Raw genomic sequence first — 12,442 nt, forward strand, 5'->3', positions numbered from 1 at the left:
GGATTTTCCTCATGTCAGCAGTATTTTATTCAGATAAATATTCTCTCTATTTCCTAAACCTGTGTGGTGTCTTTTTGTGGTGTGTTCACTGTGTTATGGTATAAGTTCTGCACAAATACTTTACACATTGCCTTCTAAGTTAAGCCTGACTGGTCAGTGCTAATCTACCAGAGGGTGGGCACAGGATAATTTGGATTGTGTTGTGGCATACCCTGACTAGGATTGTGGTCCCTATTTGGACAAGGTTGAATAGCTCTGCCAACGAGAGACCCCATTTCTAACACCCTCCCTCTCTATGTCGTAGTGGTCTCCCAACACCTGCTGGTGTGTTGCCTGCTAGTGAAGATTAGATAAATCTAAGGGGCCTGCCGTCCCCAAGGCACTCCCCCGCTGGCATATTGTGAGCTTCCCCTGCTCAGCCGAGAGGCATCACTGCACTCTCCAGCTGCATAGGAGCCAACCCACTGCTCTCTCCCCCAAAAGCAGGGGCGCTGGACAACCTGCCTCTGATTCCACCTCACTCTGCTGAAGCAGGTGGGCCGGCAAGGGCCAAGTAGCTTCCTGCCTCGGTCCGGGGGCCAAATTGAGTGCCTGCGGCACCCCATTTGGATGCTCTAATCTGGCCACCAGAAAACGCACCTAGGCTGCATGCTTCCACACCGCAGCCACACCCAGCCCTGCAGCAAGGCATATTGGCCTGTGACGGCTGGCCTGCTGCACTACTTAGGGACCCTCCTCAAGGTGCCTTAGCCCCCCTTGGTACGTTGCAGACAAGGAATGCGCAATCTAGAACGGCTGCTGCCTCACCCCAAGCGAACCACCGACTCAGCCTCTCCTGCATCAGTCTTTCAATGGCCCCTTCAATAACAAAGTTGGATTTTCCTGCCTCGCACAAAGTCTGAGTGGCCTGCCTCACCAGCTTTTTCTACGACACTGCCATCCCCAATGCCAGTCAACTATATTCTCTGTGAATTAAACACCACTAGGAAGAACTTTCTTCCAGAAATGACACTGTCCCTGTCAGCCAGTGCGTACAGCTAAAATGGCACCCTCTGTCACCCTGGAATGTTAATCTTGGCACCCACCCCACGCTCCTCAGCCAGTCCGGGTCGCTTCACGCTGTTGGACCCTACCACCTGCTCGGGACTCCTTCAGGGGATGATGTATGGCATTCTGCAACTAACCCCCCACTCCCCCCCCAAAAAAAGACCAGTATTACCAGTTACCAGTTTCTTATTCAAATTAAGTGATACAGCTCGAAGAAAATATATAAAAGGCATCAGCCACTGTGTCCACCTAATTGTGTCATGAAAAAATATTTGGTTGTCGGTCCTGAGGTGTAGCAAGGTTTTTTATATATATATGCTAGAAGCAGTGGGATGATAAAACAAAGAGTTTGACCGCCTCGGATTCCTCACAGATTTCTTGCTCATCCACTTCATTTATTTCTAAATCTTGGCCATTTCCAAACAATGACACGGAGGAGAGCGAGGCTGGTACTTGTAGACAAACGTTCATTCAAAAGCAGACAACTGAAAGGTCTCATTTTCTGTATCAGTGTTAATATTTCACCTTCCTTTGGATGATGGCCAGCTGTCAACAAGTAGAGACTGTTTTAGACAGTTCAGTAGAGCTATAGTTTCAAAAGGTTCAGTCCAAGATCTCTTAAAGAGGAATTGGAGAGACCCAGAAACATTTATGTTCCAAGATTTATTAGGAGGCTATACCGCCTGGCAGAGGGAGATTTGGAACCTCTGAATTTGGTGGTTGTCCCTTCTTTGGCTAATCTTACTTATCAGTCAGCAAACTTTTGACTGAAGATGTGATCATTACAGATACAAGGCAGAGGCTTCATTTAAAAGAGCTCACTGAGGATTGAATATGGCCAGGAGGGTGGTGATGTGTTCAGTTTATAATTACCAGTCCTTGTCTGCAGCTATTCATGAGGGTGAGGATGTATGACTGTTGTTGACAGGAATGGAATCTCAAGCCAAATACCTATCAAACTTAACTTTCAATAGCTTAAAAGCTCCCTTACTGGTTGCAACAAGAAAATGTCTGCTTTTAAGCAATTGAAATGTTGATTCAGATCGGAAGTTTTGTTTGCTGAAGATGTCTTTTTGCAGTAATAAGTTACTTGTAGAGGAGCTTGGGAGTTTAATTCACAAGGCAGCACATGTAGCCTTTCAAGTACAAGTCTAAACGTTATTACTGGAAGAGCAGGAAGCACATGCAGTTTTTCAAGTACAAGTCTACAAGTTGTTACAGGACTAGGAAATCCAATGAGCACTGCAGAGTAAGGAAGTATGAACCTCATTTTAATAAATCTAATTTCCAGCCAAAACAACAACAATGAGTCCGAAGGTTCATAAGGTCAAAGAACAATCAGTGCTTTTGAGTACGTTGAGATTCAAAGCTCTTCAGAAACGGCAGGATGACTATTGAGCTGGTTACTTGGACCTTGGTTGTAGATTGTCAGGGTTATATAGATGATGATCCCCTTTGTGTAATCACTAGAGTTTCCTGATCGCCTGCCAGAGTCTTGTTTTCTTCCACATCCCTTTAGGAAGAAATTTGAAAAAAACTCAAGCCTTGAAGATAATATATTGTTTCTACTGGAAAAGAGAGCAGTGGCCTAAGTTCCACAGTTGCAGCAAGGACAGGGATGGTACCCTGTGTTTCCGTTAAGAAATTTAAAAAAATCATAGATTTAAAGGACTTGAAAATGTTTCTCACGACCATTCACTTAAAGATAAATTCTATAATTCTTTACAAAAAGTCACCAAGTTGGCAGAAGGCGCTTTGCTGGCATCAGTAGTCCTTAAAGACGCCTACCTTCATGTTCCCATCTTACAAGACTGTCAGAAGTGCCTGAGGTTTTCCATAGGGGTTCTCACTGGCAGTTCCATTTGGTCTAAAAACCTCTTCCAGAGTATTCACCAAAATTCTGGCTTGGATAATGTCATTATTACATGATCACAATATTCATACACACTCATATCTTGATAACTTGCTAGTAGTTTACCACTCTCAGGAGAAATTGTTGGAGAGTGTTCGTGAGTGCAAACATTGGAGAGTGTTCAAGTGAGTGCAAACATTGGAGGGTGTTGGATTTCTTCTGAATTTCAAGAAGTTGAAGCTCGAACCATGACCGAGTTTGGTGTACATAGGGGTGTGATTCTAGACAGATGTTGGACTTGTTTGTCTGGATTCAGAGAGAAAACTGAAGCTGATTAAAAGGCTCATGAATCTGTAGAAGGAAGACCAAGCGTCAACCAGGGGAGTTATGAGAGTCCAGTGGACATGGTGAGTTTTCCTGCAGCATAATCATTTCAGTACTAAAGGGAGTTTTTTTTGTTGTTTTTTTTAGTAGGTCATTTGTTCTCTTTATTTCCTTTCAGTGGCATGCTTATTTGTTGTCCCCTGGGTATGTCAGAATTAGCACCATTAGTTCTTTATATCCTTCAGAGATGGAAACCAGCATCACGGAATTTTGAAGTGATGATTCCAGTTTCAGAAGAACTGAGAGTAAGTTTTCAGTGGTCATTAGAACTCAAGAATTTCGGCATGGGTTCATGTACCTGATCTGCAGCGAACCTTACTACTGATGCTGGCAAGAGGGGTTGGGAAGAGTTCAGAAGTCGGAGACATTCCAAAAATATTGGTCAGTCCACAAGAGAATCCATTCGTAGAATTAATGGGAGTTAATGGCAGTCTGGAAACCTTTCAAGCTTTTTAGAACCAGATTCAGACCAAATATTTAGTAGTCACAACATACTGGGTGAACCAGAGGTAGACTTGTTTGCAGATCACCAGAACTCTCTCTGCAGCAGTACTTTTCCAGATTGCAGGATCAGTTTGCCTTCGGAGTGAATGCCTTGAAATGTCAGTGGCTAGGGGCTCCCAGTGTTATCAAAGACTCAGAGGCAGATACTAATGTGTCCATACGGACCAAGGAAACAATGGTTCCCTTTCTTGATGGAGATATTGGTAGAACAGGTTTATTTTCTTTCTCTGGGTCTTTACACCTTAATTCCGCCTCCATTGTTCTTCCTAGTGTCACTGCAAGAGTTAAAATTAGTGGTTTAGATGTTGAGAGGAAGTGGCTTAGTAACATAGATCTCTTCCTTTCAGTGGCAGAATCTATTGAGGCCTCAAGATGGAAGTCTACTCAATGGCTTACAGTCGACATTGGTGCTATTTCTTTAGGTGGCATTTGGAAAGGGATTTTCTCCTATTCTGTGTCCTGCAATTTTTGCAGAATGGCTTTAATAAGGGTTTGTCAATCTACACTTTAAAATTACAGTGGGTGGCAATTAAAGCTTTTGATTCTCCATGGGGTTCTCTTTTACAGGTAGAGAATTGAGGGTCAGGGCTCTTGAAGAGGTTTGAGACTTTAAGACCTAGAGTGAAAACTTTGTTTCCTAATTGGGGACCCTTTGTCCCACTACTGAATGCTTTTTATGAATCATTGGGAAAAATTACACTTACATTTGTGTCCATAAAAGTGGTGTTTGTAGCAGCTGTAGTCACTGCTAGGCACTTGAGAGAATTAAGGGCCAGATGTAGCAAAGACTTTGCGACTCGCAAACGGCGCAAATCGCAGTTTGCAAGTCGCAAATGCGTCTCTGCTATGTAGAAATGCATTTTGCAAGTCGGATCCGACTCGCAAAATGCATTTCCGACTCGCAAATAGGAAGGGGTGTCCCTTCCTATTTGCGACTCGCAATGTGATGCAATTCGCGAAAGCGGTCGCAAATTTACTCGCAGTTACCATCCACTTGAAGTGGATGGTAACCCAGTCGCAAAACGGACCCCTTCCCCTTTGTGTCTGGCATCAAAAATAATTTTTCAGAGCAGGCAGTGGTCCAATGGACCACTACCTGCCCTGAAAAATACCGAAACTAAAGGTTTCGGTTTTTTTTTCAAAGTGCAGCTCGTTTTCCTTTAAGGAAAACGGGTTGCACTTTGAAAAAAAAAAACTGCTTTATTTAAAAGCAGTCACGGACATGGTGGTCTGCTGTTCCCAGAAGGCCACCATCCCCGTGAGTGCCCTGACTCGCTATGGGGTCGCAAATTGCGACCCACCTCATTAATATTAATGAGGTGGGTCTTTGCGACCCCATAGCGACTCGCAGAAGGTGTATGAGACACCTTTCTGCATTCCAAATTGCGAGTTGCAATTTGCGAGTCGCTGGGACTCGCAAATTGCAAATCGCAATTTGGAACATTGCTACATCTGGCCCAAAGTGCATTATTATGTTCTCCTCCCTGCGCAGTTTATTTGAGGATCATGTGATTTTGGGGTTGGAGTCAACTTTTGTGTCAAAATCAATTTGGCTTTCCATAAGTCTCAGTAGATGATTTTAGCAGCCCTGATATCCTCTCTTGGTTTAGATCATAACAATGTGTATCTTTAGATGTTTGTGCTGTCAGGAAAAAAATCTACCTAGCTGCATAAGCTAATTTCAGAAAAAACAATGCTCTGTTTGTGATAGTTCGTCAAGCCAAAAAAAGGGTGAAATCGTCTTTGTCCACTTTGAGCCGTTAGTTGAAGAAGTGATCACATTTTCTTAGAAAGAATCAGGTTGTGAACGTAAGTGACCTATTCAGGTCCTTTGCTTAATTGTTTATCAGGTGCCTTTTTTAATAAGCAAACTGGCTTGAAGAGCATGTAATATTTAAATTAAAAATACAGATGCAATGTTGTTTAATGTGGACCTTGTGTATCGAGCCAGATGTGTTTTTCGTAGTGAATTACAGAGTTTTCATTGTTTTTGGGGGATAATTGTTTTGGATCTTCGTTATGATTTATCAGTGTATGTACATTTTCCAGAAAAAGAACATCTAAGTGTAAAGGATGCAAAGAACGCAACAGTAAATGAAAAGGAACCTTGCTCACCTTCTAGCAACTCAAATAGCACTATAGAAAATGAAAGGAAAGAACTCAGCCAGAAGGTGGATTCTGCAACAGGCAAGAATACATTTATTTCAGTCAGTGGGGTTTCCAAGTTGGATTTTGAGTTAACAACCTGTACCATTTGACTTACCAATTACCATTTTTCCTCAAACCACTGCATTGGTGTTTGTAACACTGTCCGCCTACTTCATAACTATGTTTGTTTTTTGATCTCCTAAAAGGCTGCGAATAATGGTTGAGATACATAAAGAACTGAAAATTATGTTAAGCAGTAATGCTATTGTATGTGTTTTTTGGGACAGAAGTTTGTGAACATGGGAAGCTTAAGGGTTGGCAACACATTTCCGTTGTTGGTGGCTTCCACTCCTTTTTTCTTTTCTTTTTTTTTATTTTTATTTTCTCCTGGCAAGGATCACACACATCACATTACATTTAAAAATCGTCATTTACAGGTCATCATTTAAGGGCAGGGAATAAAATCGATTCAGCATAATTAATCTGATACAAAACCGCTCAGTCCTATAGGCTAATCTCTTCAACCCTTTTAGTCAGTGGTGCCCAAATTCGTCCCCCCCTTCTTATAGCCTTTAAATCTATATAAGCTCAGCTCAATACAGTGAAAAGCTAATAATCTTGACCTCCAAACTTCAAAGGTCAGGGGTCCTTTTTAATCCAATCCGAGGTTATACATAATCGCAGTATTGCCATAGCCATATACAGAAAGTATCTTTTTTTTATTTTTATAATATAACCCGTCTTTTCCAGCGGGTCCACCACACCTAACAGTACTAGAGTTAATGTAAGTTTCACCCTTCCTCCAATTATATAATTAAGAAACAGTTCTACTTCACGATGCAACAATTTCAGACTGGGACATGTGTAAAACATATGCAGTATCTCAGCTTCTAGCCCCCCCACACCGTTTACATTTCCCATCAGAGCCTCCCTATTTGCTCAGTTTTGCTGGTGTGTAGTATAAATTAAATACCTTCTTGTAAACCTGTGTTTTCAGACTAGCAGAGAGAAAAATGTGTTCTGCTAACTCCAATGATTCCACCAACCACACCCCCTCTTTACCCACTCAGCTACCCCATCTGCCATTCTGTATCCAAAGATCATCCTGTTGAACATCTATTAATAGATTATATAATGTGCCTATCTTCTCCCTGCGATATACAGCCTCTATTAATGATATGTTATCCATTGAAGATATATCATGTTTATGACGATGGAGAAAATCTCAAATTTGTAATAATTTAAAAAAATGATTTCTGGGTAAGCCATATTGTGTCTGTAGCTCCAGAAAAGACTTACCCACAGAATTTGCATATAGATGCCCAATCCTCACTATCCCTTAATGTCGCCAAATGGCTAAAATAGGATCCCTAAAAATAGAAAAAGGGACTGCTGCGAAGCACAGTGGAGTATACATGGTGATCCTACCCATCCCAGTCCATTGTTTTAGCTGCATCCAAACCTTATATACAGCTCTCAGAGTTTCCAATCTCACCCTTTCAAAAAAGCTGGGTTCCGTATATTTCGACAACCAGCCTTTTGCCTTGGAGCCCAGCACCATTTCATACAAGGAGGGATTCTCTACTTGCATACCCTCCTTTGCACCACCAGTTATCAGTACATCCATATGTTGAAGGCAGCAAGCATAATAGTATAGCGTAAAGTTGGGAACTTCCCAGCCGCCTTGACGTTTTGGAAATATCATATATTTCATACTCTCTTCTGGGCTTGGCATAACCCCCCAAAATTGCTGCCAATTGTCTCTAGTTTGCATAGCCAACTTTTTGCAATCTCTAAGGGAATCGATCGAAACAGATACAAAACCTTTGTCAGAACATTGCATCGACCCTCGAGTGATAAATATAAATAGTGCATTCTATCCAGATCAGTCTTCACTTTACTCAACAGGGGGGCCATACTAAGTTCCACCAATTGGTTTACTGTAGCTGTGATTCTAATCCCCAAATATACTGCATCTGTCACCTCCCTCTTATCTTTAATACAAGTCTGAGCTGAACATATAACCTGTGTCTTATCCTCATTCAGTTTATACCCAGAATATAATCCAACATTTCTAGCCAACTCTTCAATATCCTTAATAGTTTTGTCAGGGTCAGTTGTAGTCACTATGTCTTCAGCATAGGCAAAAACCTTATATTTTTCCCCATGAAAGACCACTGGCATGATATTGCTGCTCCTCTCCAATTTAATTAACACCTTCGCTGCCAGGCCTTTTCCCCCTCCTGTGCCAGGCCTTTTTTTGCCTATTTGGGGCAGTTCGCGCTTAGGCCCTCATAACTTTTTGTCCACATAAGCTAACCAAGCCAAATTGGCGTCCTTTTTTTCCAACATCCTAGGGATTCTAGAGGTACCCAGACTTTGTGGGTTCCCTTGAAGGAGGCCAAGAAATTGGCCAAAATACAGTGAAAATTGCGTTTTTTTTTTACAAAATGGAAAAAGTGGCTGCAGAAGAAGGCTTGTGGATTTCCCCCTGAAAATGGCATCAACAAAGGGTTTGTAGTGCTAAACTCAGCAGCTTCCTAGCTTTCAGGAACAAGCAGACTTGAATCAGAAAACCCAATTTTTCAACACAATTTTGGCATTTTACTGGGGCATACCCCATTTTTGCAATTTTTTGTGCTTTCAGCCTCCTTCCAGTCAGTGACAGGAATGGGCATGAAACCAATGCTGGATCCCAGAAACCTAACCATTTCTGAAAAGTAGACACAATTCTGAATTCAGCAAGGGGTCATTTGTGTAGATCCTACAAGGGTTTCCTACAGAAAATAACAGCTGAAAAAGAAAAATATTGAAATTGAGGTGAAAAAAACATCAATTTTTCTCTACGTTTTACTCTGTAACTTTTCCCTGCAATGTCAGATTATGGAAAGCAATATACCGTTACGTCTGCTGGACTCCTCTGTTTGCGGGGATATATAGGGCTTGTAGGTTCATCAAGAACCCGAGAAACCCAGAGCCAATAAATGAGCTGCACCCTGCAGTGCGTTTTCATTCTATACCAGGTATACAGCAATTCATTTGCTGAAATATAAAGAGTAAAAAATTGCTATCAAGAAAACCTTTGCATTTCCAAAAAGGGCACAAGATAAGGTGCTGAGGAGCAGTGGTTATTTGCACATCTCTGAATTCCGGGGTGACCATACAAGCATGTGAATTATAGGGAATTTCTCAAATAGATGTCTTTTTTACACACTCTCCTATATTTGGAAGGAAAAAATGTAGAGAAAGACAAGGGGCAATAGCACTTGTTTTGCTAATCTATGTTCCCCCAAGTCTCCCGATAAAAATGATACCTCACTTGCGTGGGTAGGCCTAGCGCCCGCGACAGGAAACGCCCCAAAGCGCAACGTGGACACATCTAAAAGTTTGGGAGAAAACAGAGGTGTTTTTTGCGAAGTGCCTACCTGTAGATTTTGGCCTCTAGCTCAGCCGGCACCTAGGGAAACCTACCAAACCTGTGCATTTCTGAAAACTAGAGACCTAGGGGAATCCAAGGAGGGGTGACTTGCGGGGCTCGGACCAGGTTCTGTTACCCAGAATCCTTTGCAAACCTCAAAATTTGGCTAAAAAAACACATGTCCCTCACATTTCTGTGGCAGAAAGTTCTGGAATCTGAGAGGAGCTACAAATTTCCTTCCACCCAGCGTTCCCCCAAGTCTCCCGATAAAAATGATACCTCACTTGCGTGGGTAGGCCTAGCGCCGGCGACAGGAAACACCCCAAAGCGCAACGTGGACACATCCTAAATTTTGGAAAAAAACAGAGGTGTTTTTTGCGAAGTGCCTACCTGTAGATTTTGGCCTCTAGCTCAGCCGGCACCTAGGGAAACCTACCAAACCTGTGCATTTCTGAAAACTAGAGACCTAGGGGAATCCAAGGAGGGGTGACTTGCGGGGCTCGGACCAGGTTCTGTTACCCAGAATCCTTTGCAAACCTCAAAATTTGGCTAAAAAAAACACATGTCCCTCACATTTCTGTGGCAGAAAGTTCTGGAATCTGAGAGGAGCTACAAATTTCCTTCCACCCAGCGTTCCCCCAAGTCTCCCGATAAAAATGATACCTCACTTGCGTGGGTAGGCCTAGAGCCGGCGACAGGAAACACCCCAAAGCGCAACGTGGACACATCCTAAATTTTGGAAAAAAACAGAGGTGTTTTTTGCGAAGTGCCTACCTGTAGATTTTGGCCTGTAGCTCAGCCGGCACCTAGGGAAACCTACCAAACCTGTGCATTTCTGAAAACTAGAGACCTAGGGGAATCCAAGAAGGGGTGACTTGCAGGGCTCGGACCAGGTTCTGTTACCCAGAATCCTTTGCAAACCTCAAAATTTGGCTAAAAAAACACATGTCCCTCACATTTCTGTGGCAGAAAGTTCTGGAATCTGAGAGGAGCTACAAATTTCCTTCCACCCAGCGTTCCCCCAAGTCTCCCGATAAAAATGATACCTCACTTGCGTGGGTAGGCCTAGCGCCGGCGACAGGAAACACCCCAAAGCGCAACGTGGACACATCCTAAATTTTGGAAAAAAACAGAGGTGTTTTTTGCGAAGTGCCTACCTGTAGATTTTGGCCTCTAGCTCAGCCGGCACCTAGGGAAACCTACCAAACCTGTGCATTTCTGAAAACTAGAGACCTAGGGGAATCCAAGGAGGGGTGACTTGCGGGGCTCGGACCAGGTTCTGTTACCCAGAATCCTTTGCAAACCTCAAAATTTGGCTAAAAAAACACATGTCCCTCACATTTCTGTGGCAGAAAGTTCTGGAATCTGAGAGGAGCTACAAATTTCCTTCCACCCAGCGTTCCCCCAAGTCTCCCGATAAAAATGATACCTCACTTGCGTGGGTAGGCCTAGCGCCGGCGACAGGAAACACCCCAAAGCGCAACGTGGACACATCCTAAATTTTGGAAAAAAACAGAGGTGTTTCTTGCGAAGTGCCTACCTGTAGATTTTGGCCTCTAGCTCAGCCGGCACCTAGGGAAACCTACCAAACCTGTGCATTTCTGAAAACTAGAGACCTAGGGGAATCCAAGGAGGGGTGACTTGCGGGGCTCGGACCAGGTTCTGTTACCCAGAATCCTTTGCAAACCTCAAAATGTAGCTAAAAAACACATGTCCCTCACATTTCTGTGGCAGAAAGTTCTGGAATCTGAGAGGAGCTACAAATTTCCTTCCACCCAGCGTTCCCCCAAGTCTCCCGATAAAAATGATACCTCACTTGCGTGGGTAGGCCTAGCGCCGGCGACAGGAAACACCCCAAAGCGCAACGTGGACACATCCTAAATTTTGGAAAAAAACAGAGGTGTTTTTTGCGAAGTGCCTACCTGTAGATTTTGGCCTCTAGCTCAGCCGGCACCTAGGGAAACCTACCAAACCTGTGCAGTTCGGAAAACTAGAGACCTAGGGGAATCCAAGGAGGGGTGACTTGCGGGGCTCTGACCAGGTTCTGTTACCCAGAATCCTTTGCAAACCTCAAAATTTGGCTAAAAAAACACATGTCCCTCACATTTCTGTGGCAGAAAGTTCTGGAATCTGAGAGGAGCTACAAATTTCCTTCCACCCAGCGTTCCCCCAAGTCTCCCGATAAAAATGATACCTCACTTGCGTGGGTAGGCCTAGCGCCGGCGACAGGAAACACCCCAAAGCGCAACGTGGACACATCCTAAATTTTGGAAAAAAACAGAGGTGTTTTTTGCGAAGTGCCTACCTGTAGATTTTGGCCTCTAGCTCAGCCGGCACCTAGGGAAACCTACCAAACCTGTGCATTTCTGAAAACTAGAGACCTAGGGGAATCCAAGGAGGGGTGACTTGCGGGGCTCGGACCAGGTTCTGTTACCCAGAATCCTTTGCAAACCTCAAAATTTGGCTAAAAAAACACATGTCCCTCACATTTCTGTGGCAGAAAGTTCTGGAATCTGAGATGAGCTACAAATTTCCTTCCACCCAGCGTTCCCCCAAGTCTCCCGATAAAAATGATACCTCACTTGCGTGGGTAGGCCTAGCGCCGGCGACAGGAAACACCCCAAAGCGCAACGTGGACACATCCTAAATTTTGGAAAAAAACAGAGGTGTTTTTTGCGAAGTGCCTACCTGTAGATTTTGGCCTCTAGCTCAGCCGGCACCTAGGGAAACCTACCAAACCTGTGCAGTTCTGAAAACTAGAGACCTAGGGGAATCCAAGGAGGGGTGACTTGCGGGGCTCGGACCAGGTTCTGTTACCCAGAATCCTTTGCAAACCTCAAAATTTGGCTAAAAATACACGTTACTCACATTTCTGTGGCAGAAAGTTCTGGAATCTGAGATGAGCTACAAATTTCCTTCCAACCAGCGTTCCCCCAAGTCTCCCGATAAAAATGATACCTCACTTGTGTGGGTAGGACTAGCGCCCACGAAAGGAAAGGGCCCAAAACACAACGTGGACACATCACATTTTTTTATAAAAAGCAGTGCCTACCTGTGGATTTTGGCCTGTAGCTCAGCCGACACCTGAG

At 43.6% G+C, this 12,442-nt stretch overlaps 1 protein-coding gene across 1 annotated transcript in view; it reads left to right on the top strand.

Moving 5' to 3' along the window:
- Positions 1-12,442, top strand: part of LOC138268219 (FH1/FH2 domain-containing protein 1-like) — a 1,001,023-nt gene that overhangs the window by 410,153 nt on the left and 578,428 nt on the right. The window contains exon 13 of the mRNA XM_069217669.1: positions 5,837-5,974. Within this exon, the coding sequence (XP_069073770.1) occupies positions 5,837-5,974 (138 nt within the window). The remainder of the gene's footprint in view (positions 1-5,836; positions 5,975-12,442) is intronic.

Source organism: Pleurodeles waltl, chromosome 12 (genome assembly GCF_031143425.1).
Source record: "Pleurodeles waltl isolate 20211129_DDA chromosome 12, aPleWal1.hap1.20221129, whole genome shotgun sequence".
Classification (NCBI taxonomy): Eukaryota; Metazoa; Chordata; class Amphibia; order Caudata; family Salamandridae; genus Pleurodeles; species Pleurodeles waltl.